General features: G+C 57.1%; 1 protein-coding gene across 5 annotated transcripts in view; it reads right to left on the bottom strand.

Moving 5' to 3' along the window:
* SYNGAP1 (synaptic Ras GTPase activating protein 1) overlaps positions 1–26,068 on the bottom strand; it is a gene marked incomplete at both ends in the record, with an annotated part of 29,783 nt that overhangs the window by 1,779 nt on the left and 1,936 nt on the right. Inside the window, 17 exons of one of the 5 annotated variants that reach the window (XM_082664197.1) lie at positions 2,066–2,156; positions 3,290–3,495; positions 4,623–4,796; positions 5,231–6,305; positions 6,705–6,746; positions 7,394–7,572; positions 7,788–7,989; positions 8,120–8,356; positions 9,897–10,041; positions 10,259–10,403; positions 10,531–11,157; positions 12,544–12,642; positions 12,868–13,021; positions 15,356–15,477; positions 15,919–16,010; positions 22,303–22,408; positions 24,517–24,638. In XM_082664197.1, the coding sequence (XP_082520323.1) occupies positions 2,066–2,156; positions 3,290–3,495; positions 4,623–4,796; positions 5,231–6,305; positions 6,705–6,746; positions 7,394–7,572; positions 7,788–7,989; positions 8,120–8,356; positions 9,897–10,041; positions 10,259–10,403; positions 10,531–11,157; positions 12,544–12,642; positions 12,868–13,021; positions 15,356–15,477; positions 15,919–16,010; positions 22,303–22,408; positions 24,517–24,638 (3,818 nt within the window). Of the gene's footprint in view, positions 1–2,065; positions 2,170–3,289; positions 3,502–4,622; positions 4,797–5,230; positions 6,306–6,704; positions 6,747–7,393; positions 7,573–7,787; positions 7,990–8,119; positions 8,357–9,896; positions 10,042–10,258; positions 10,404–10,530; positions 11,158–12,543; positions 12,643–12,867; positions 13,022–15,355; positions 15,478–15,918; positions 16,011–19,851; positions 19,889–22,302; positions 22,409–24,516; positions 24,639–26,068 lie in introns of those variants that run through there. The other 4 variants (XM_082664196.1, XM_082664198.1, XM_082664200.1 and 1 more) reach the window with 4 other exon arrangements.

The following is a 26,068-nucleotide window of genomic DNA, read 5'->3' on the forward strand; positions in this document are numbered from 1 at the left end:
AGGAGTCCTTTAAATGGTGAGGTCCCCTGGTGCCTTGCAGCATCTGTTTTTAACTCACCAACTACTTTGACAGAGAGGCCGGGCAGGCAGAGAGTTAAAATTACAGTGTGAGGAGACACTGCCCACTGCAGATCAATCCCGCAGAAAATAAAGCATCTCAGAAGTGATGTCAGTGGCTGACTGCTTCCCATTTACTGGCTTTTCAGGTAGGATTCTGTGTCCGGCAAGGCCACTGGGTGGCGGGAGAGGGGGAGTGAGTGGCATTAGCAGCCCAGGGCTGTAAGCACTGACGAGAGGTTATTTAATCTGCTGGTTCTGGCATCTCTGCCTGGAATCAACATGGCTACAGAGCCCACGATCTTATTTAGGAGGACACCTCCCCCCACTTCCAACTCCCAATGCCACATGCACCAGTCCACATCCTAACATCTGTCAAGGTTCCTTTCTCGCTCCTCCTTGCTCCACTCACCCTTACTGTCCCGACATCTGAACAGCATCCTTTCCCAGCACTCCAAAGTCTCCCTTAATTAATTACCCACTCTTAATTCCCACCCAATGGGGCTGAATAGGAACCCCAGATGCCTTCTACCTCACAGATGTAAGGAAGGAGAAAGAGAGAGAAACAGGTGAGGGGTGGGAGGAAGGAGGGCTCTCTACAGAACCAAGGTGTGGGAGAAGGAAGAGGAAACCCCAGCCTACCTGCTGCAGCCAGCACAGCCCCTTTAGCCAGGGGCCCCCAACCCAGCATCACCACCACCCCTTTAACAAACCCTGACCCCAACATCCCAACCCCCAAGGACGCTTTGGTGAAATGGGGGGTGACAGACATACACTGGAGAGGTAGAGGAGGAGGACTGAGAGTCAGGAGGAGGCCACGGGGAGGTGTGTAGGAAGGGGAGTGTGATCTGGGGGATGTGCGGGCCATCTAGGGTAAGGTGCTTGGTACTGGTCAGGAGTTCTGGGAGGCGGCAGGAAGTGCTCTTGGGACAATGCCTGGGGAGACAGGTCTGTGCAGGAGGTGTCCGGAGGGTCGGGCCTGTAGAGGTCCTCGGGTGTGGGGGGCAGCAGTGAGCAGGGGAGAGGCTCCGGAGAGTCAGAGGGGAGTGGGCTTCACGACCAACCTGCAGTGGTCCGGAGTCACCTCCCCCTGTGTCCTCCGCCCGTGGTCAAAGCGGAACCAGGAGAATTACCTGATGAGGAGCTGCAGGGGGAGAGAGTGGGGTCATGGGGTCAGGAGCCTTGGTGGTGCTGGGGGGGAAGCCTGGAGGTCAGAGCAGAGGAAAGAGGAGCATGGGTGGGAAGTGAGCAGAATTGGGGGAGAACGAGGGGTTAAGGGGGCAGGAGGGAGGTCCTAAAGGTTGGCTGGTGAGAGAGAGGGCGAGCAGCCAGGAGCTGGAGAGGCCAGTCAGGAGTGAGGACCACAGGGAGAGGCAGGCCAAAGAAGGCGGCTAAGCCTTCAACACCGAGGGAAGGAAGGGAGAGCTTACAGGACAGGGGGCTTTCAGGATCTGAGGAGTCGGGAAGAGGAGGCCCAGTGGCGGCTGTCAAGGAGTGATGGGGATTGGGGGGCCCAGAGAACAGCGGTGATGAGTACCCCAAGTCCCCAGGGCACCAGCCGGAGCCTGAGGACACTAGCGCTCCTACTGCCCTGGGTTCTGTTCCAGCAAACTGCAGCCTCTGGCCCTCCTGTCCCAAGAGGAGCTCAGAGGAGGCCAAACTCCCTGACTCACACAGGGGTGGGCCCAGCAGGGGCAGGGGTCCAGGAACTTGGTGGGGTCTGAGGTTCTGGTAGAAGGTCCTGAAACGCAAACAGAAGTGGGAAAGGCAGGGTGGGGAGGCACGGCAGGGGAGGGGGGCTGACACTGCTGGGAGTGACAAAGGCACAGACAATGGGATGAAAATGGGGTCGCTTGGGGGCTGCCGGGAGCAGCCAGTGGACAAATGGAGAACAATGGGAGAGACGGATGGCGATGGGGCTGGGGTGGCTGGTGCAGTGACTGCACGAAGGACAGTGGGATGGATGGGGATGGGACACGGAGAAGATAAATGACATTGTAATTTCCACCTGAGCGTCGAGCAGCCTCTTCTTGGGTTCGGGCAGCGGCTCAGCCATGGCGGGGTGCTCCCGGCGCAGCTCCTCCTCCACCAGCATCAGCCTGAAGGGACGGGCTTCAGTGGGGTTAGTGGCGGGCACGGGCGCGGAGCCTGCCTGGGGAGCTCATGATCCCGGGGAACCCCACAGCTCTCTGGAAAAGCCTTGGGCATCCTTCTCCCCCGCGCTCAGAATCCCTCCATTGTTCTGACTCCAAAAGATGCCCTGTCATTCACCTTCCTTTCAGGGACGCTCGCATCTCCCTGCTAAGTACGGGTTTCTGTGCCTCAGAGACCCCCTACCTACCACCAGGCACCCCGGCCCTCTGCGCTCCCACTCAGGACCGTGCCGTCCCTCAGACCCTGTGGCTGAAGACCTGGCTTCTCCATCCCCCACCCCACCTCACCGAAACTAGGCCATCTCCAGGGCAGCCCCTAGACACCCCTCGCCCAAGAGGGGTCTCTGCAATCATAATTCCCGGACTCTCCCTGCCTTCTGTGACGATTCTCAAGGTAACTTCTCATAAAGGATATCAAAGCAGTGGTTTTCAAAAAGGTTTCCAGTCAAACCTTTTTCTTCTAATTAATCTTACTCAAAAATACATTTAGAATGCGTGGAAATGGAGCTGGCTCTGGTTGGAGTGGGGGTCCTACCCAGTTCTCAAGCTAACTGATCCCCTTGTTGAGGCACCTCCTTGGAGCCCAGGGCTTGACAGAGCACAGGCTATAACAAGCATCATTTACTTTCTGATGGAATACCTTTCCACGGCTGCAGAGGAGGGTGGGCCCAGGATGGGACGGTCAGGGGCTACTATGGCCAAGGGACCCCTGCTTAGATTTGGGGTGAACATTACAGGCTGAGTTGAGAATAACCAGTGGGGGAGTCCCAGGCTAGGCCAGGTCCAGACAGAGAGAGATGGTTGGACAGTAAGAGGTACATTTTCCAAGGGCTTCAGAAGTTACTCTACTAGGAGAGAGATCAGGGTTTAGTAAAGGGATATTTAATGCACTAAGCGGGAGGTTTCTCTCCATCTGGTGATGACGGAGTGGGTGACAACCCTGGGAGGAGGGTGGTGGGCTTTCCTCCTGGTGTCCTGCGTTGGGGGATGGGGGATGGTGGTTGGGGGCTGGGGGGAGCTCGTTGGCCCTCTTCAGCCTCAGGCTCTCCCTTGCCACTCCTCCCCGGGCCGCCCCTCACCTGCCAATGATGCTCTTGATCTGTGAGTCCTTCTCTGCCTGCTGCTGCCTTAGCCTCTTCTCGCTCTGTTCCAGCCGGGCCTGATACTGCATCAGGATTTTGCTGGTCTGTTCTTCCTGGGACAGCAGCCTTCGCTCATACTCTTCCAGCTTCCGGTTGGACATGTGCAGCCGCTCCTTCAGTGAGTGGATCTCCTCCTCATACTCCTTCACCTGCCCGCCGGGCACACGACCCCGCACTGTGAGGGGGGCTGTGCCTGACCCCACCACCCAGCCTGTACCCCTGCCTGCCAAGCACAGCCACCATGTGGTGAGGGACACCCCACCAGCCTCCTCCAGCCCTTCTCTGCCTGTTGGTCATACACACACACACAACTGGCCTTTAAGAAGGCCCTTCCGTGGGGCTGAGGCTCCCTCAAGATGGAGCAAAATGGTGGACTCCCCCACCCTAGAGGTACACACATGCCCTCACATGTGCATCTGGACACAGGAGGACCCACACAGGAGCCTGGACAGACTCATGGACACACGTGGAATGCATTTTGGCCTCAGCTTGTTAAATGGTGCTGGAAATAATTTATTATAAGGCCTGAAGATTCTCTTAGCTCAAGTCCATCTACATCAATCCCAACATTTTCCTTTGCTCAGAGACCACTTCTCCCCAAAAGCCTCTCTGCTTCCCCAAGTTGCAGTCACGTATTCTGTATATATAATCTAACCCTGTAGCTACCCTCTTCTTCAGGGTCCTCGCAGCAACGGCTCCCAAGGAACTTTCTGCTAAGTGTGTGAAGGCCAGAGCTCCTGCTGACTTTTGCTCGGGACCACCACCAGCTGAGAGTCTGGACAGTCTTTCCACACATGGGCCAATACACACCACCCTCCCCCTAACCACCAACCCTCTGTCACCGATGCCCACGGAACAGTGACTGGGTAAGCCATGCATGGGTCCTGGTACGACCACTCTGCCCCTCGCCCAATGTACAGCTCCCACTGCTAGTGAAGTACCTTCCCCTGACTTCTTCCTGAGAAGTCACAGGAGCCAGGGCTTCAACATGTTCTCCCCGGGGAAGAACACAGAGACAGCCTAATATAGAGCATGCTTTTCCCCAGTCTATGATGTGTGTAACCCAAAATAACACAGTTGAAATGGGTTTTTCAATGGACTGTATCTGGCCTCCCCTGACAGAGGGCTTCTCAGGAGAAGACATCGGGTCTTTGTCCTTTCTTTTTCATCGTAACTACCTGACCACAGATGTTGCCCTTGGAAGGGACTAGAAGCCTGCCCTGTGGGTAAAGGGTAAGACGGGGTTTGGGGCAGGGAGAGCCCTGCGTACCCTATCCAGCCGGCTCTCGTCCATGGACTTCGAGTATTCCTTGAGCTTGTACTCTTCCCGTTCGATGTGGGCGCTCTCGATGTCAGCTGACAGATGAGGCATGTTGGAGACCCAGGCCACCGTTCGCTCGGAGGCTGGCATCGTGGGGTTCAGTGTGGATGGCGTCTGAGAATGCTGGGACGGGGCGAGGTGGGGGCAGAAGGAGAGAGGGAAGGTGGGAGGAGGCAGAGTGCTTTTAGAGGGAGGGAGCACTGCCCAAAGAGACGAGAGTCCCCTTCCTGTCCCCCACACTAGATGAGAGTCCCCAGCCTGTCCCCTGCACTAGCACCCATCACCTCGTGAAAGCTATATTAGTTATTCATCATATCTCCCCTCAGGAGCCCCATGAGGGCAGGGAGTTTTGTCTGTCGTTCAATGCCAAGTGCACAGTGCCTAGAACAGCACGTGGCGCCAAAGCAAGCCCTCTATGAACATTTGTTTAATGAATGAAAGGAAGTGAGAAAATTGTAACTTCAAACCACAGTCTCTGTTCTACCACCCCCCCCAACCCGTTTCCTTCTTCCCTCCCTGCTCTTCACCCCTCCGGCCTTCCTCCCACCCCCACCTACCTGCTTGGTGATGGAGGGCTTGAGCCCCCCACCCCCTCCGCCGCCGCTGCCCCCGCTGCCCCCAATGCTGCCCTCTTTGCTGAGGCTCTGCTGCCGCGGACGGGCAGGGCCATAACTTGGCTCCGGCGACTGCAACAGGTTCCCGCTGGATGGCCGGGGTTTCTGGGCAGCGCTGACTGTCAACTGCTGAGACTTGCCCCTCTGCAACGGAGGCGGCTGGCCCCCGCCACCCCCGCCGCTGCCCCCACCGCCGCTCCCACCTCCAGGCCCTGGGGGAACGGGCCTCTGGGGACCAATGGTGATCTGGGGAGGAGACAGCATGTGCTGCAGGTTGTCCTGGAGTGAGAGCTGCCGACGGGTGAAGTCAGTGCCAGAGGGTCCAAACTCATCACTGTAGCTGTGGCTGTGGAGGATGGAAGCAGCGGGGGGCTTGGGGACCCCTGAGGAGAGGTCTTCGCTCTTGCTATAGCCATGGAATGGGGCGAAGGTGTCCCCTGGGGGCTCTCCACCTCGGTGGTGGTGATGGTGGTGATGGTGGTGATGGGAGGAGGGTGGACCGTGGCCTCCGCCCCCTCCGTGGCCCCCTGGGGGGCCTGGCCCATCAGCAGCCATGTGGAAGAGAGGATTCTGGAAGGAGAGGGGTATGCGCAGTTGCTGGGCAGGGACACCGTCCGTGGTGACGCCCATCTGGCTGAGACGCATGCCGGCCGCCGTGATGGATGAGCCGCTCCCCTGGGAGAGGCGGCCAGCAGGTGCGGGCCGCAGCCCCAACGCCGCAGTCAGGGAGGCCTGGCTCGAGTGCAGCAGGTCCCCTACGGCTGCCAGGTTGGACACACTGCTGCTGTTGAGGCGGCCACCGGGCCCGTCACCCTGCAGGTCCAGCATGGAGACGCTCTTGTTGACACTCAGCATCTTCTGCTCCGGTTCTGTGATGTCCGAGCTGCTCGTGCAGTACGCAGGTGAGGACCGGGCCAGGGGTGGGCGGCTGACATAGAACAGGTCTTTCCCCCCACCAGGCGGCGGTGGGGGGGGCTTTTCCTTGGTTGGGGAGGGGAGGCGAGCCATGTCCATAGAGCTGCAGGAAGGGAAGCGGGCACACGAGTGGAAGGTAAGACCCAGGCTGCTAGCAGTAGAGCCTCTGTGGTCCAGCATAGGCCTGGGGTGAAGAGTGGGACCCGCAGGGAAGGGCTGAGAGCTGACGTTTGCAGCTCGGGAGAGGGCAGGCAGGCTGGGGGGATGGGAGGGGATGCGAAGGAAATAGGATGGGACAGGGCCCCTCCGGGAAGGGAGGGAGGCCTGGAGAAGGGGAGATGGGGCAGCAGGAGGAGGCATGAGGGGCAGGTCTGGGCAGATGTGGAGGAGATGAGGGCGCATGGAGGAGAAGAGGAGCGGAGGGAGGTGATGGCCACTGGAGTCGGGGTTGGCGGGGGAGCAGACAGGAGAGGAGAGGGCGGGGGAGGGGAGAGCCCCTCACCTGTTGAGGCCTCGAGCCATGAAGGACTGAAGGTCGATGGAGCTGGAGAGAGATGGGAAGAGGGACGAGCACAGACAGAGAGAAGGAGAGAGGCAGGTGGAAGTTGGGGATGTGTGGAAGGAGAGGCGGGGATGGTGGGATGGGTATGGTATCATGGAGGGAGAGATGCGGGCAGAGGAATGAGCAGGATGGTCATCAAAACAACGAGCGACAGCTGCGGATCTGTGCGCCTCCCAGCCTGGAGGCTGTGGTGGGGAGGCTCTGCGGGGTGGGGTCCAGGGGCTACTGCTGTAGTGCTGAATCGGGGCAAGGTCTGAGGGGTGCTGGTGGCGGGGCTGGGGATGGTGCTGCTTTACTAATACAGAGCTACCTGAATGTTCTGACACCAGGTGGCTGGTCCAACTGTACAGGCTGAACACCAGCTCTGAGCAGGGAGAGGGACCTCCTAAGCTTATGCCAGGCTGGAGCTGGCGGAATCTCAGCATGTTTTGGGGGGCTCTACATTCCTTGCTCCCTCTGGCTTGCAGCTAACTACTGACTGGACCTGTCTCCTTACCGTTTTCTCTGAGAAAACGCTTCTCTTTCCTTTCTTTCAAGCCCTCGAGAAAGGCACATGGGGCCCAGTGGAGTGTATCCAGGACAGAAGCATAAGGCGCCTAGGGCACAGGCCTGGGGTCCTGGGTGCTCACCTGTTGAGGTCCCGCATCACGTAGCCCTGCATCTCGGCCGAAGGGCCCCGCAGCACCACAGGCTGAGGCCGGGGCCGCTCGCTCTGACGGCTTGGCTGCCGTTGGATGTTGGGGTTCCTCAGAGCTGTGCTGATGTCGTTGAGGAGCCGGGGCAGTGGGCCCAGCTTCAGGAGGGCTTCCTGGAATGGGGAGGCTATTACCTGGGGGCTAACAGCCCAGCTTTAAGGGAGCCTCAGAGAGTTCAGGTAGAAGGAGTCTGAGCTGGGGAAGTGGCATTGGAAGTGGCAGTGACATGTCTGGGAACAGGAGGGGGGGAAGAATCTGCGCAGGGGGTGGTCTCCGGGCCACAGGAGCCTCTGGCGACCTGAGGACGGGCCAAGGGGCCTATGCTCACCTTGCTGAGCTGGGGCAGCACCTCCCAGAGCAGGGCGTGCAGCGTGGAGAGCTCTCGGCCCAGGTCGATGTAACCCTCAAAGCTACTGCTATTGGTCAGTGTGTCCAGGTTGGAGATCTCGTACAGGAACTGCTGCATGGAACCCCACTCCAGCTCCAGAAACTCGTTCATGAAGCCCAGAAAGTCCTCCTTTGAGGTAAACCTGGCCAAAGCATCCAGAAGGTACAGGTCACACCCAGAAAGCCTCCAACCCACGCCTGTCTCTAGGGACTCGGGAGACCCTTCCTGCCCACTCCAGCCCCGTCTGACACCCAGCCTGAGGCTTCCCTCACTTGGAAAAGTTGGCCAGGTTCTGGATGACCTTGGCGATGAGGGTGAGGGTTCGCGAGGTCTGCTCATCTGGGTACTCCTGCATGAGCCCAAAGAGACTGGGTGACATGATGGCCGGGCAGAGGAAGCGCAGGAAGAGCGAGGCGCTGATCAGCCGGTCTGCAATGTCCTCCCGGCCCCTCTCTGCGCAGCGCAGCCGCCAAGACGCAAACACCTCCTTCAGCTCCCTCGGGAACACGCTGAGGGGACGGGGTGGGGAGACAGAGAGAGAGAGAGAGAAAGAGAGAGACCGGGACTGAGCCCCAGAGACCCTCAGCTTCCACGGAACATGCTGAGGGGGGTGGAAGGAGGTGAGGGTGTGGAACCCTCACAGAGGTGAGAGCGACAGGGAGGGAGGGAGGGCGGGAGCGCAGGAGGAGGACAGGAGGCTGCTGGAGGAAGAGGGCTATGGCAGAGGGGACAGAGGGGACAGACAGGGTAGGGAGAGAGAATGCAGGGGAGAGGAGGTGAGGGGAGAGGGACACGCAGGAGAGAGACAGGGGCAAGTGTGAGAAAGACAAGGAGAGGAGGAGAAGAAAGACACCAGGGAGAGACAGAGATGGGAGAGAGATGGAGGGTCACTCGAGGTACAGGGAGCTCGGACCCCCCAACTCTTCTGGATTCCAGGGAAATGGGGATGGAGGTGTCCCAGGCATGATCCCCAGTCCCTGGAATGGCTCAGAGCTCACTCTTCCCACCTCCCTGGTCCTCCTCTTCAATGTCCCATTGACACCTTAAACTCTAACTGGTGTAAAGTGAGCTCAGCATCGCTCCCCACATCTCCAACCTCCACTGGGCTCCCTCTCCTGACTCCCCAGTTCTGTCAGTGAGGCCACCGTGGTCTCCCAACCACCAGCCTCATGGCCTTGGGAGTTGTCCTTGCTCCCCACAGACATGCCCCCTCCTTTCCAATTACCCAATGACTCCTGGTGATCCTTTCCGCAGAGGGTCCTTACAGTAGCCCCTTTCTACTTTTCCTGCTACCATCCTGACTCAGGCTATGATTTCCATGCCTGAACCATTAACAACAATCCCCAACTAGCCTGGACTTCATTGTCCCTACTCCAGCCACCTGCCACACCCACCTCCATTTAAGAATTAACCTTCTCAATCATGATACTGCTTGGCATCCCACGACCTACCAATGAGCTCCAACTCCTTTACCTGGCAGCGGAGGCCTTCAGATTCTAACTCTCCTCGCCCTGTCCAGACACGTCTCCCATCACTCTCCACTGTGAGCCACACACTCCACTAAACTACCTCTGCCTGCTGTCCCAGGACCTCTCACCTTCACGCGTGGGCCTGTTCCACAGCCTTCTCCCGAAACGTCTTCTCAGCCCACCATATCTATACATCAGAACCTGACCTAGTCTTCCAAGCACAGCCGTGGGGGCACCTCCTCCACGAAGCCTTCCCTGCTTATCTCAGTCAAAGATCTGCCTTCTCTGACCTTGTGTTGCATTGCGGAGGTGTGGGGAGGGGGTACCCTCACTTGGAACTTAACACATACTGTACCGTTCTGTGGCTTTCTGTGTATCTAATCTGTCCCTACTCATTCTGGTGCAGGTCCTCTGAGGGCAGGGGCCAAGCCTCATGGCTCTCTGTCTGCTCTATAGCACCAAGTACAATGCTTTGCCCATAACTGGTGCTCAGTCCTCTTTGAAGATGGACAGATGGATGAACAGATGAACACACGACTCCCCCAACCCTGTCCCCCCAACCCAGGGTTCCCAGTCTCACCAATGGGAGTTGACCACCTTGCACAGGGCCAACTCACAGCACATCCGCAGGTTGGCCTGGTGCTCTGCCAGACTGGACGCCGTGCACTTGATGGGGTCCACCTCACAGTTCTCCTCAGATTCATACAGAGCACGGATGAATTCCCCTGTGGAGGTGGGGGCACAGCGGAGGGCGGTCACACTTTCGAAGGGCAGGGACAGGGGCTGCCAAGGTTTGGGGAATCTCGGAATCAGGTTGGAGGGGACTCTGGGCCCAGAAGCATCAAGCTGAGGCAGGGTGGACTTGGGGTCTGGAGTAGCTACACTTAGGGCTGGGGTGGGCATCTGGCAGGTTTAGGAAGAACACCTGTGGGTAGGCCATACCGATGGCATCCTTGAGGTATTTCTGACCAATCAGTCTCATGTACTCTTCTATGGCTTTAGTGGCGAGCGTGTTCTCACGGAATATGAGGTGCTCCCGTTCCATGAACCGGTCCACCTCGGACATGGCCATGTCTGAAAGGAAGTCCTGGGGGCCAGGAAAAGCCAAGGGTCAGCCTCTGTCCAACCCAAGCTGATGAAGACAGATGTGCCCTACCCTTACTATCCCGAGTGTGCACTCCCAGGTCACCTTGTCCTGAGGGCCCAGTACTCACCTTGGCCTTGCCCGTACTCTGCAGGATGTGAACCAGCGCGCTGGCGACCTCCTCCTTGCCCTTGACATTCAGGGCGGGTTCCAACACCGCACACAGCATCCGATAATGGTTGGTGACGTACTCTGCAAACTCTTTATACAGCTCCATGGGCAGGATGCTCATTGTCTGGTAACGCGCTTTCAGCCGCACAGCCGGGCAACCTCCTTTGCCCTTGCCCCCTGAGCCACCCCCTGAGCCCCCTCCCCCTCCCGAGCCCCCCATACCCCCGGAGCCCCCACTGCCTGTCGGCAGGGTCACGGGGTACCACTGCTCTGTGAAGTGGCGCCCAGCCAGGGTGGCCACAGGCACAGTCACCAGGCCGACATAGCCCGCCTTGTCCTTCTTGCGCTTTTTGTCTGAGTCACGGTACAGGTGCAGCCGCAGGGCCCGGACGGCTGGCAGGTTGTTGAACTCGAAGTGCTCGCCCCAGAAGACGGTGTCCCCCGAGGCCGAGCGGGGCTTGGAGGTGGTGCGTGCATACAGCATATCATCCAGGCAGAGCTCGCAATAGTACCGCTTCTTGGGGGGCAGTTCCCGTGCCTCTATGATCCACAGCTTCAACACGTTGTCCACCCGGCGGCTGTTGTCCTGCCAGGGTAGGGCGGGTGCGGCAGATGAAGGGGAAGGGACAGAGAGACAGAGACACCAAAAGAGGAGAGACGGTGAAAAAGCCAGATAGTCTCCGACACCAGCAATCACAGGGCTGAGAAGGCATGTGCGGGATTAAACCGTGTCACCCCAGAATTCATATTTCATAGTCACATTAAGTGACTATAGTCACTTAAGACATGGTCGTACTGGATGAGGGTGGACCCTAAATCCAATGACTGGGGTCTATACAGAGAGGGAGATTTGGAGACCAGAGACACAGGAGGGGAGATGACCATATGAAGATGAAGGCAGAAAGTGCACAGATGCAGCAAGAAGTCAAGGGATGCCTGAGACTGCCGGCAACCACCAGAAGGTATGAAGGGACAAGGGAGGATTCTTCCTAGAGCTTCTGAGGGAGCAAGGCCCTGCTGACACCTTGATTTTTGACATCAATCTCCTGAACTGTCAGAGAATAAATTTCTGTTGTGTTAAGCAGTCCAGAGAGTGGTAATTTGTTACAGCAGCCACAGGAAACTGATACAGAGGGAGCTCATACATCAGACGACAGAATTCGTACTGAGAAAAGATTTTGAAAGCTAGAATAATAAACCCAAAATATTAAGGTGGAATTTGAACAGGATAACTGAGGAGTCCTTTAAATACAATCAGAAGATAATTGCAAAATATGCATAAATGCAGCAGGTGAGACTATACAGTTAGTGTGAAAAGGGCCTGGAGGATGACAATGACCAGTGAGGCTCAGGTGATGCTGCAGTGTGAAAAGAGCCTGGTGTTTATACTCTGCATGGGGCAGATCACATCCAGCATCTTGAGTCTAGTTTTTAAGAAGGACATTGACAAACAAGGGTTCCCACAGAGGAGGCCACAAGGACTGTGAGCTCACTGGAAACTGGGAAAAAGAGAACAGCTCACGGAACTGGGAGCATTCCTCCTGGGAAGAACACAAACTCAGAATTTTTGAGCCAAAGGGACCTTATAGATTATGTAGTTCAACCCCATTCCTACCAGTCATACAGAGAGGAAACCAAGGTCTAAAGACTCATCTACCTGACAAATCTATGTGTCCTGCAGAAACACTGCAAGCTGGGCCCGGGCGCCCACCTGTCAGGGTGTTAGTGGGACATCCCTGCTTGCAGGGAAGATGCACCAGAGGACTTCCAGAGCCCCATCAGTTCCATAAGTCTATGATTTCTATGGTAGGGAAACATCATAAGGTAGAAAGAAAGGAAAAAGAAATGGGGGACTCAGAGGAAAATGGGGGTCCCCTCCTCCTTGGTCCCCTTCTCCCCTAGGCCCCCAGTTTCCCCTGCAGCTTGACCTTTGCCTTGCCCATGCTGTCTGTGTACCCTGTACTCCCAATACCTTGTTGGGTTTTACTGCCCGCTGTAGATTCTCGATCCATTTGTCCCTTTCGGCCGCAGAACGACAGGCAAAACATTTTGTTCCTGATGATGTTGTTACCTAGAGAGGGGTGTGGAGGTCAGTTGGAGCTCTAGAGGGGTGATGACTCCCAAGGACTGAGAGTCCATCACCATCTCTTCCTCCCCGGCCTATCCTCCTTTCTCTCAGCCCCAGAGGCTTCTGTTTCCTTGATGTCCCCACCTCTGCCGCTTTCTCCAGGACTCTCTGCCCTCCCCCTCCGTGACCCCTGCCCTTTGGCCTGCCCCAGCCCCCTACACCCAGTACCTCAAAACAGAACTCCTGGCCCAGGATGGAGCTGTGCACTGGCTTGATAATGGAATCTTCATCCAGGTTGAGCTCCAAGGCCTCGGCCGCACTGCTAGGACTCAGCAAGGACTCGTGAGAGTGCGACTCCTTAAAGCTCTGCATCAGCCGGGCCCTAGCAGGCGGGGGTCCAGGAGGGAGAATCAGGGCCCCACTCTGCTTACACACTCACAGGCTTGCATCGCCAACCTGACTCTAGGATGGAGACCTGGGGAAAGGGGCTCCTAAACCCACTTCCCACATGGACACAGACACAGACAGAAAGAAACCCAGCCTATCCCCGGGGAAGGACATAAAGGATGTGAGAGAAATGAGAACACTTTAAGAAATCCCCTCCCCTCAGCCCACCACCTAAGGAGTTGTGAGGACTGGGGACACCTAGAAATATCTCAACCCAGAAAGGGACCATGGGAGAAAAAAAAAAAGAACAGGTGGGCCTTGGACACTTCTAGGTGGGACTTCTATGTGACACCTCCCCCGCCAAAACCACAGCTTCAGTATAAGGGGAAAAAGGTGGGAGTAAAGAACCAGAAGTACAGGGGCTTCCCTGGTGGTGCAGTGGTTAAGAATCCGCCTGCCAATGCAGGGGACACGGGTTCAAGCCCTGGTCCGGGAAGATCCCACATGCTGCGGAGCAACTAAGCCTGTGTGCCACAACTACTGAGCCTGCACTCTAGAGCCCGTGAGCCACAACTACTGAGTCCATGTGCCACAACTACTGAGCCTGCGCTCTAGAGCCTGTGCTCCGCAACAAGAGAAGCCACCGCAATGAGAAGCTGGCACACCGCAATGAAGAGCAGCCCCCACTCTCCGCAACTAGAGAAAGCCCGCGCACTGCAACGGGGATCCAATGCAGCCAAAAATAAATAAATAAAATAAATAATTTTAAAAAGAAAGAAGCAGAAGTTCAAAGATGCTGGTCTGGGCCTTGGCACACAGGTAGTGCCTAAAAAGCACTTAATAAATCCAAAAATGAACGAGCTAAGAGGACAAGTTTTAGCAGAATCATGGGAAAGAGTGAGGGAAAATCATAAAAAATAGAAGAAGGATTTTGGGCAGAAGAGTGACAACGGAGATAAGGGACTGAAAATGGGGACTGGGGAAGAACAGATAGGGCGAGAAGGAGAAAAGGAGGAGGGAAAGGTGTGTGCAGAAAGACAGGATGGGAGAAGATGAGGAGAGGCCACTGGAGAGCTGGATGTGGGAACAGAGGTGGGGGACGGGGTGGGGGGTGGGGTGGGGGACGAACTTGGGAAAATCAGTGCAGGAGGGCAGAGGTGAAAGGCACTGAGGGGAGTGGAGGCCGGGACCACAGGGAAGGCAGAAGGTGAAAGGCACTGAGGGGAGTGGAGGCCAGGACCACAGGGAAGGCAGAAGGTGAAAGGAACTGAGGGGAGTGGAGGCCGGGACCACAGGACAGTTTGCTCGGAGCCGGCTAGGGGATGAAGAGTAGAGAGCAGTAGGGAAGCGGGAGGGGGAGCTCGGGTGTGGGAGCCTCCATGGAGCTATTTATAGCAGCCCCGTCATCTTGGGCTCTGTTGCCGTCAGCACAACGCTCCCCCGGCCCCCCGCCCCCGCGGCCAGGAATACCAGGCCCTCACACCCCCCCTCCCCAAATCCAGCTCCGGTGACATGGGAAGGGGGAGGGGAAGGTGTGACTCACCTATCCCAACCTCCCCTACCTGCCCCATCCCGGGGGCGGCCAGACACGGGGGAAAGGAAGGACAGGGTTCTCCCTGGGGCGGGGGGGGGGGGGTGGACTGGGTGAGGGGGAAACCCAAAGAGGGACCCCAAAGAGCAGACCACAGGAGCAAACAAGATTTCCTTCAAGCCCAGCCTCGGAGACAGTGCCCTCTGGACTTCTCTGTGGGCTTCTTCCTCAGGCTTCAGTCCATGGATTAACCCTCCAACCTCCCCTCCCCAGTCTGTTGACCTGCATACCCGTGCCACCTCCCCTTCTCTGTCACGCTCTACGCTGCACCTTCTCTCCTCCATAATACCTGCCAGCCCCACCCCACCCTACCACCCTTTCCTCATACCCTCTACCTGGATCACACTCTCCCCTCCTACCAACCAGCCCACCGCCCCTTCCCTGGATTCCTTAAATGTTCCTCCCAGGCTCCGTCACTCCTTCTCCGTCCTTCTGTACAGCTCCTTCCATCCTGGGCTGGAGCCCATCCTTCTGACGGTCAGAAGAGTCCATCCCTCCTTGGCTTCACCTTCACCTCCTTTCCTGCCCCGCTGCTCACCCTCTCTGGGCACCCTGCACCAAGCCCCTCTCCTGCTGCTCCTCTGTTCCGACCCCTGTCCCACCACACCTCTCAATCAATCTGAAACCGTCAAGCTCTACACTCTGAGAACCCCCACCCCTCCAGCCTCACTCTGGAGGCCCCTACACTGCATCCAACTCATCCCACCACGCTCTAGCCCACCGCTCCAAGCCCTGTACCGGTCATGGTCAGCACTTCGGAAGCGAGGCAGGATCTGGCGAAAGCTGCTGGTCCGGTCAAGTTTGGGTTGTGACTTCGTACGTTTGATGGAGCTTTTTAGCCTCCGGCTCAGAAAGCCTTGCTGGGTGGGGGGGAAATGGGGATAGGTGTGTTTTGGGGTAGGGTCAGTTCTACCTCCTCACCGCTCAGCTGGTTAAGAGTCCCTGGATGAAGGTGGGATGGGGGGAAAAGGGAAATCTCTAGAGGCTAGGAAAGGGGGATAGGAGCCCTGCTACCAGTTTGTCTTCCTGTGCTCTCATGGATGCGAGTGTACACACACACACACACACACACACACACACACACACACACACACACACACAACCAGCCTGCAGAAGGTGGGAGGGCTGGTCTGAGAAGCAGGGGGGCAGAGCCAAGAAGGGGGAAACCAAAGAGGTGGGGGCACACACACACATACTCTCTCTCTCCCCTCCTTCCTCCTTTCTCATAATCCTCAGGCTCCCGCTGGGGCTGGAGGGGAGGGGACCCAGCTGAGCCACATCTGGCAGGCGCCTTCACTCACCGAGGGCCGAAAGGGTGCAGCGGGGGCGGCCTCCATGCTGTACTGCTTCCCCCCTGGGACGCTCTTCCTCCTCGAGCGACCCAAGTGGTATTCTGGAGGGGAGAAGAGGGCCGGAACAGAAGTTGGGGAGGGGGTTGCCGTTAGCCCAGGTTTCCACCCCTGGCCCCAGCACACTCGCCCACCTCCCTCTGCCCCTTAGCTCCAGCCTCACCTACCCCCCGGAAAGCAGCAGGAAGAGCAGCGGCGGCTGAGAAGCTGGCGGCGGGAAGGAGGGGGCAAGGAACCCGAGCCGGAGCCCCCGGAGGGGGACGGGGTGGGAGGCCTTAGGCCCATGACTGGGGCTGGGCCTGGCAGTCAGCAAAGGGGCATGGCTGAGAGGGTCAGTAAAACTCCAGGAATAAAGGACACCGAAGATCCACAGAACCTAGGTCCTTGGTGCCCACCCCCCCAGGAAGGGGCGAGCTGGTGGGGAAAGTCGGGTTAAAGGTCATTGACCAGAGGCAGGCCTTCCTCCTCCCTCAGCTGGGTACAACTTCCACCTGGCCCCTACTCCTGAAACCCCTCTCTGTCTGGAGGGCCAGAGCTACCTCCCATGACCCCCTCCCTGGACTGGAGGGGTAAGTCTTGGAAGGGACCTGTGAGGAGTGGAAGCGGAAAAAGCCTGGGGACAGAAAATTCAAGGAAGGGGTGGGGGGGAGGGGAGAAGGGGCTGGTTCCACGTGCACTGCAGTGGCAGGGACTCAGAAGTGAAGGGGGAAAGGGGAAAAGAGAAGAATGCAGGGGAACGGGCAGGGAGTGGGGAAGATGGGCAATGGGGACTCGGGGTACTCCCAAGTGAGGGCAGGGAGAGGAGGAGGAGGGGAGATGAATGCCGATGAAGCTCAGACTGCTCAGAGTCAAGAAGGGTGGCAGCTGGGAGGAGGGAAGCTGAGGCTCTGCTGCCAGGGAATTTAGAGGGGCCAAGTGGCTAGAGGAGAATGAAAGTGGGGGGATGCCAAGCTCGGGCTCCAGCTCCAGAATGGCTGCCCAGGCCTGGGCTCCCCCCTCAGCCCCACAGTCACCACTGCAGCCAATGGGGGGGCAGGTGCTGCATCAGGGGCGGGGCTACCATCTCCATGGCAACAAGAAGCTACATGCTGGGGGGGGGTGGACCGGAAGAGCTGCCTGTTAACCCTCTAGTTTCCAAAACAAGGGCGGGCCACAGCTACACGTTCACTGTCGGCTTCCTGAATTGCAAATCGCCTGCAAATTGCCCTAGAATAAGTCTCCAGCTTCCCTAGGCCTTTAAAACCTGGGTGTTAGGAGATGTGCACACAAAAATGTGGCTCCCATGACACAGGAACCCTTGTTAGTCCCTCAGGAACACATGTGTAAAGCACAAAAACATACACCGAGCTGTGGGGGGTACGTGCACATAAGACCCATGATACAAAAAATAAAAAAGGGATCTAGGTGCTTATGAGACATACAGGCAACTGTGAGAATGGGGGGGGGGTGCCACGGGTCCACATTCTGAGACCCTGGGGCCCAGATACCCCACAGGATACATGCTTAGACATATGTGAGCACTGCAACAGGGGAGTACATACTTGGACCCAGACACTCACATGAGAGCTGCTAGTGTGGATGTGGGGCCCGAGTCCCTCGGGCAGTCATGTGGGCAGCACGTTACAGAAGGGGACATTTAACCCAGAGACACACACAGGGCCCCCACACAGGGGGAGCCACTTTAACCTCTAAAACACATGTTTGAGTATACCATGATCCTGACCACATCAAGGTATCCCTGTATCCCCAAAGCACAAACATCCTTCATTCACATGAGAAGTACAACCACAACCACTGTCTCAGGACAACCCCTTCTTCTCCCCCAGCCTTTCCCTGACTCCAACACATGAATCCGTGGTTGCTACCAGAATACAGACAGACCAAGGAGCAAACGTGTTAATTACCCTTCTGTAACACACTCAACAATGCATCTAAGGGTTCAGAATATCTCCTTCCTAGTCTTTGCCTTTCTCAGGTCTAGCTGCCTGTCTCATGCCATGGAATGTAGCTCAGCCACTATTTCCATTGGCAAGCTCCTGTAATAAAGGCAGAAAGTCTAACTTCAAATCCACTAAAATTACATTTTGGAACTAAAGAATTAACAGAAGGAGAACGGATTTGCTAATTGGTTTGCTTGGTTCTTGAAGTAATATAACGTTATACGTGCAACCAAGCACTAAGATCCAAGAACTCCCATATAAGTCAGAGGTACACGGAGGCCACATACACATACACTTACAAAGACCCTCACTGCCACAGTGAAAAAAAAAGCAGAAACACAGAGGGAAAAGGGGCGGAGTGACAGAATCACAGGACATCCTGTTATTAGTGCTGCATGCAGTGACATGTGCAGAAAACAGGCACACGCCCATGTCCACACACAGAGCAAACCTGATAAGCATACACCACGATCCTGGGTCTCCATGTCCCATCCCTGCACGATGTATACACGCATGCACACGCATAACAGCCACCTACACAGACCCGTAACACAGGCATTGTGCACACACCCACACATGTACACATCCTGTATACACACACAATTGGACTCACACACACACACACACACACACACACACACACACACACACACACAGCGAGGGCTTAGACTCCCGCCTCTCCAATCTCTCTAATCTTACCATCACCCACAGAATCTCCCCTTGCCCTCCAATCCCCCAAATCCCTAACCTTCCCTTTGGCCTTTCTTCCCTGTCACACCCAGCTGGCAGCTCTCAAGGGGAGCCACAAAGGGAGGCTGCCAAAGCAGGTGGAGGAACAGAGTTGGACAGAGAGCAGAGAAATGAGGGGCAAACTCTGTGCTGGAAACAGGAACCTCTAACAGCAGTTCCTGCCATGCCAGGCCTCACTGTGAGCCAGCCTCTATGATGGCCTCCCCTGATCCACCCAAGCCTGATCCTACACGGCCTACACAAATCCCAACCCCATCTTGCCCTTTCTCCTCTGAGATCACTTTACCGAAGGCCTGACTCTCTCTGCCCCACAAGCTGCCTCCCCAGCTTCCAGGCCCCTTCTCCGCTGTCTCCAACCAGTTCCCCATCTTAAAACCTCTTCTCTCTCTTCTAAATCTGGCTCCACTATCTCCCACCTTCCCAGCTATTCTCCAGCTATTCTCTCTCCTGCGCTCTCTCTCCTCTGCAAGCCTCTCTCATTCCTCCTCTCCCCCAACTCCCCACTTTTCCTCTTTACCCCGCTCTTTCCCTTTTCAGCTTTTCTGTCCCCACTCCCTAACCGAGCAGGGGCTCACACCTGCTAGCCCAAAGGTGTTTCATACATGGTAGGATTCCAAGGAACACGCTCACACACTTACTCTCTCCCCCTACTTGCACACCACCCACATCCAGACACGCCCTGGACACCCATGCTGGGATTGACACAGATACCCAGGCCAATGATGGAACACACATGCAAAGACACACACTTGCCACCAGGGACACAGAAAATCCTTCTCATGCAGCCACACATCCCCACACACAGGAGGCTGATAGGAGGTGAGCCCCAGCAAGGAACATGCATTCTCAGGGTCAGAGGTGACAGGTACCAGTAAGGCCAAAAGCTGCCCCACAAGCCAGTGGTCAGCCCAGCAGCCTCCTAGGCAGGAAGCCGGCAGAGGCAAGATACGACAGGACAGACTTGAAAACCGCTGGCTGCACATGTGTGCACGAGGAACTGGGCCCCCGTGTGCACATGGCACCGACACACAGGGGACACGAGCTTGGACAGCGACACACACGCGGACACCCGGGCTGCCACCTCCACCAAGGGTCTCCAAGACCACCCCACACCGGCCGCCCCCGCGCGCTCGAGACCCTGCCCCCACGAGGCCTGTCCCCGACCCCCCGACCTCCGCTGTCCCCCTCCAGTTACCATAACTCCCCCCACTCGGAAGATGCAGCGAGAACATGCGGAGGGAGCAGCTGCCGCCGCCGCCGCCGCCGCCGCCGCGGCCTCCCCACCCCCCTCCCGGCGCCCACGCACACACGCGCCCCCGCCCCCAAGAGCGCGGCGCCCCCCCACGCGCGCGCTCCTCGTCCGCCCGGCCCCGCCCTTACCTCGCACCGCCCCCAGGAGGGGTCGGGGGGGATGTCCCCAGTGGGGGAGGGGCCCCGCCCCTGCGCGGGGGAGGGGCGGGGTGCAGCGGTAGAGGGGGCGGCGCGGCCCGGCTCGCGCCGCCCGGCGCGGTGGGGGCGGCGGCGGGGCCCGGGACGGCCGGGACAGCCGAGCGGTGACGGCCGCGGGAACGGCTCCCTCCGCCGCCGCTCCCGCCGCTGCCGCCGTTGCCCGGGCCCCGCCGCCGTTGCTAGGCGACCGCTGCTGCCGTGGCCGCCTCTGTCACGAGCCCCGTCGCCCGGAGACAGCGCAATAGAGACACGGGAGGGGGACGAGGGGACCCCCAAAACCAACCGGGCCTCCCACCATCCTCCTGAGCAGGACCCCCCATCAAAACCTCGGAGGGAACGAGGGGCTGCGGCTCCACCCAGCAGAGGAGGAGCCCTGGATGCCAATGCCCCTCAAAGGTCCGGCGACCTCTCCTGGGCTCGAGAGTCCACAGCCTTTGCACAGACCTTCTCAGGCCCAGGTCCCCAGGGCCCCAAAGACTCCTATGTTCCCTGCAGCACATCCTCCATGCCCTTTACACATTCCACGTCCACCTGAGAACCCCAAACGTTCACCAGCTATCAACTCTTTCGCTAAACCCTCCCCCTAAATATATATACCCCTGGACCCCCTCCCGACCCCTATTGAACCTCCAACACAAACACCTCCACATACCGTCCTCCAACTCCAAACACACATGGGTGCCCTCCCCCTAAACACACAGGAGACCCACACCAGAGACCCCAGACCCTGAGGACTGAGGGTAAGGAGAAAGAAGGCGAATATGTGGGCTGAGACGCCAACCACCGGATATATGATAAACATGCTCCACAAGCATGTGACCATTCTGGCCTCGACACACAGGTATGCACACATGTACACAAACCTTTCCCAGACATGGACATGACTGACTCCCTCTCTCTCTGTCTCTCTCACACACACAGATGTGACAGACATCACACACATTCTCTGTACACACTCCACCACCACCACCTGGCTTTGCCTCACAGAGATGTGCTACCCACACACCCCCATGGTCAGAAGTTTCCATGACAATGACACACACCCCTGGCCACCCATCCACCCAGGGTCCCAGAGCTGGCCCCCAAGGGCAGTAAGGCCTGGGCCTATGAGAAGAGGGCTGAAGGGAGCCAAGGGATGGAGACAGGCCACTGGCTCTCTCCAAGGAAGAGAAACTGGAAGCCTGGATCCCTGAGGGGAGGGGTAGCTGGTGGAAGAAAGGGGTCACAAGGGGTTGAGGGGATGAAGGACCTGGACCCTTGGTCCTGGAAGGGGAACAGAGTGGTAGGGGGCAGTAACAAGGGGGTTTCCGGGGGGCTGAGGGCGTCTCTCTGCACCTTGGCTGCAGATCTCTGTTCTCTGCCTTCATCTCCCCTCACTGTTCCCATGGAAACCTTTTAAGCGAACTTCTCAGGAAGACAAAAATCTTTTTTTAAATGACTAAAGAGGGGGGTGGAGGGGGGGCAGAAAGAGGGAGGGAGGGGAAGAGACAGATGGAGAGAGGGAGAGTTGGAGAGACAGACTGAGCACATAGCTCCACAGACAGGCAGAAAGGAGATGAGATGGGGGTCTGATGGAGATCCACCGGGAGCAGAGGGGAGAGGCAGAGGAATCAAAAGGGATAGAGAAAATAAAGAAATCGGGGAGGAAAGAGAAAGAAGGTGATAGAATTGCAGAAAACAGAAACAGCTGATAAGAAGAGGGGAAAAGGGTAAAGAAAATAGGGAGGGTCCACAGGCCATAAGGTCTGGAAGAAGAATCAGGAGCGTGGGGGTGGGGCTGAGGTCTGGGGGCAGGGCAGGAACTAGGTCATTCTTTCCAAGATCCCAGACCTGGGGTTTGGGAGGGGCACGGGCAACTACACTCGGACAGGAAGCTAAAGATCTAAGGAGACTATTTTTGCAAGCACCGGGGAAAGAGTCAAACTTCGCTGCTGGAGAGGAAAAAGGGAGCGAAACAGCAAGGACCGCTGGGGCCTCTCACCCACAGCCTCCGTCCCGCTCAGATCCCAGAGGAGGGCGCCTGCTCCGCCCAGGTTCCCACTCGCAGAATTCGAGACTTTGTCTCCGCCTCCTCCCGGCCCCTGACAGCTCCTCGGTTCCCGGACTCCCCCTCCCATGCAACCCTGTCCACCTTCAGCCCTCTCCCCGCGACTGTCCGGGGCACGAGAGCCTGCTCGAGCCTGCTCGGCCGCCGTACCATGCTCGCCGTGGGGCCGCCCCTCCACCGGCACGGAGACTGTGCGTCTCAGCAGTTTGTTGCGACTGGACTCGCTCCTCCGGTCCCGGATCAGAAGGGGGTGTATCTAGGGGATGCGGGGGGGGGGGTGTCAGACCTCGCTGGCCCAGGCCGTCCCTCCTCTTTCCCTCCCCCACCAAGGAAGGATGAGCCTGCCTTTCCACCAGGCCTGACCACCTTCTGCCCCCGCCCCTCTATACTCTTTTAAGTGTCTCGGGGTGAGTGGATTTCTCGATTTCTTGTTCCCTTCTCCCTCCGAGTCTGTCTCCCTCATTCCCTTCCGTCCCACCCTCCTCTTTTCTTCCACCATTTCTTTTGAAACACCCTCCAGGGAATTCCCACAACCCCTCTGGCCTTCGCTGCTCCCTGAATCCACTTTCCCCTTGACCTTCAGTTCCTCCATTCTCCCTGTTTTCCTCCCAACCTCCCACCTCCCTCACCCCCTTCCCTCCCTCCGTGGCTGTCACGGGGGTAGCAGAAGCTGCATTTATAATCAGGATCAACAGCTTGTCTCCCTCCCACGGCCAGGCTTGCGGCCAGAATGGGACCCAACCTCCCCACCCCCCAGAGGGCTTGGTCACCTCCCCCCACCCTTCATCTCCTTCCATCGCCCCTCTCACTTCCCTTTAGCCATCACCTCTCCCTAAGCCTCATCCCCAACTCGCCCTTGCCACCTCCTTCCTAACCTCCACCCCTCCAAGAACCACCCACCCCACTAGTCCCCAGCCTGGGCTCCCCAACTCAGCCAATTCCAGCTCCCTGTGGTCCTACACTCTGTCATTTCCCACTCCCTCCCTCCGCACCCTTCCTATTTCAGTCTCTGGCCACTGGTCCCCTGGACCTGTCTGTCCCCAGCTCTGTCATTCCTTCATCCCCCCACCCACTGTCCTCCCTCTTCATCCTCACACAGTCTCCAGTTTCCCCAATTCATCCTACAGACCTCAAACCCTTGGTCAAGACCGGTGACCACTAATGAATCACTCAAATGCCCCCCAGTGCCTAAAACGACTCCCCAAACCACCTCTCCCTTGAGTCACCGTGTCCTCCCCTGGACACTTGGACTTGACTCTGTGCCTTGGAAGCTCTCTACCCAGCCATCTCTCCACACTCACTTGCCCCCCAGATCCCTTGAAACCCTGGTTAACCTCAAGTCCAGTTCTAACCCTGCCTCGCTACACCCTCCCTGACAGCTTTCGAGGCGCATCTCTCACCACCCCTCTGGTCTTGCAGGCTGCCCTATCACTCTCTAAAGCTGATCCCCAAATCACCCCCACTCCCAATCACGCCTCTGGGCGTCCACCCTTCATATTCACATCTTGTTTCCTCTGATGGATCCTCCACTGCTGACCCAGCTCCAAAGTCAGAACCCACACTCTAATCACCCTGCATCGCCGCCACTTCCCACAAGGATGCTCTGTTCATTTCACGTCTTTCACTCTGGCTAGTCCCTGCCCCTATCCCACTCTTACTCCTTTAGACAACTTCCCATACTCCCAGTTCCCCTCACCCCCAGGCATCTCTTCCCTTATATTCCTTCCCCATGTCCCTGGCGAAAGCCCTCCCAGTGTCTCTCTAAACCCTGATCTCAGCCTTCTCCATCTTCACTGCCAACCACACCCAGACCTACTGACCTCTGTCATCTCTCCTGGTACCCTGCAGCCCCTTCCCAGTTTCCCCACTCAGAGACCCCACTCTCTGAGTCCTGTACTCTGCCCCACGCCAGGGAAAGGACAGGGAGTGGTCAGTGATGGGGCTTACTGAGTGGGGGGAGAGGAGAGGGTCCTGACGATTGCTTTGGAGACAATCCCTCCAAAGTGATCCCCATGTCTTTACCCCTCCTCCAAGCCCCTTAGTTTCCCTTCCCTAGCCTAACCTATCCCACAATATGAGCAGGGCGAAAACAGGAGGCACCCACAAATCTTTAGAACCGTATCTCCTCCCCATCACTGTACATGGCCCTCAAAGACCCCCTGGCCAAGGGGAGAGAACACCTGCCCCTTCTGACATCCCAACCCCAATCTCAGTGGCCACCCTCCTCCCACCACTTGCCAGTGTTTCTCTCTTTGCCTTCTTTGTGTCTCGCGTCCCTTCGCTAATGAGGATTCTCCCCAGCCTTCTCTCCACATTTTCCCACACTACCCAGAGGTCTTTTCCCAGCCTTCCCACCCTGCTCACCTCGTCCTCATCCAGCATGAGAAGCTGGTTCCCCGAGATGATGCAGAACCGAGGGTTCCAACCAGGACGATCATATGGGGAATGAACGTATTGGGTTCGGTGCATAGGGGGTCCCCGTACATCTAGGGGGCAGAGACACACAGAAACGGTAAGGGAGGCTCTATGTATCTGGGAGACAGAGGTGTCTAAAATGGCAAGAAGAGAGTCCATAAAGGGGCAGAAGGGGAACCCACCCGCCTTGAGGAGATCACAGATGGGGGTGAGGCCCCCAGTAACTTTACAGGAACAGAAGATAAGCTGCTCTATCTGGGGAAAAGAGGTGAGGGGAATCACATCACAGGGGACTCTGGAGACTTGGCAGAAGAAATACAGAGGAGTGGTTCAGAGAGGGGAATTATATCATGACAGAGAAGGTACAAGTTGAGGCAGAGAAAGGTGAAGGAGCTCTCCAACCACTTCAGAAAAATAAAAAGGTGGAGGGTGCAGCAAAACTGGCAGAAGAAAAACACAGGGAGGTTGGTGGCAAGTGTCTGGGAAGAGGGAGGTCATCCAGATAGCTGCAGAAGACAAGGATTTGGACGTGGCACCACCCATCTGCAAGAGAGTAAGAGGAAGACTACAGAGCTGTGGAAAAGAAGGATGGGGATGCAGGGACATTTGGGTCATGAGACTCTAAGAGCTAAACATCTGGAAAAGAGAGGGAGTGAGGGAACTTACCTGTTCCCAGAGTCAGAGTCATGAGAGGGCCTCCCCTCCTGCCGCTCCTCTTTCCTCCACTCCCTCCTCCCCTAGCCCAACCCTGCTCGTCCTTTGGGGAAAGATCTGGTTCTGCTAGTGGTGGCGGGGAGAATGGGTCTTTGTAGGCATCTGGCTGTGGAGGGGATGGGGAGTGAGGAGGTAGGAAATATGCTGTTTGAATGAATACTGAAATGATGTCTTCCCCTACTCCATGCCCGGAGGTCGGAGGTCGAAGATTCAATACTGCCCCCTACACCACCCCCTCCCCGTCCTATCGTGTCTACACAGACAGGATGGGAGCCAACTCTACAAGTCAGGAACCTCCCCAAGGCTTGGTGAGGAGCTTGAGGAAGAAAGAGGGGAGGGAAGAATGGAAGATCCAGGCATGTGACATAAAGCGGGTCTCCCAAGACTAAAGCTGGGGTTGGGGACAAAACTTCTAAAAAAGAAGAACAGTAGACTAAGGGTCACCCCTGCTCAGAGACCCACCCCCACCCAGGGTCCTTCTTCCCCAATTTTGCTGTTCTTCTTCCCATGCCCCCATCCTTGCAAACTGCTTCCCCTTTAAACCCCAATGCCACACACCATCACAGGGACGTAGGAGACAGGCCCTATAGAAGACAGAAATCAAATTGGTGACATCAAAGTGATAGAAAATAGACTTAAGGAATCAGAGTCAGAGTTTAGAGGAAGAAAAATCCTGTTACCTTTACAGGATAATTAATCATGGGTATATTGCAGGAAAAGAACTGTTCTTTGAACTTCATTCCAACTGAAAGCTCTGAATAGGAGTTTTGAAAAATCTAACCCCTTT

This window comes from Grampus griseus, assembly GCF_964374135.1.
Source record: "Grampus griseus genome assembly, chromosome: 10".
NCBI lineage: Eukaryota > Metazoa > Chordata > Mammalia > Artiodactyla > Delphinidae > Grampus > Grampus griseus.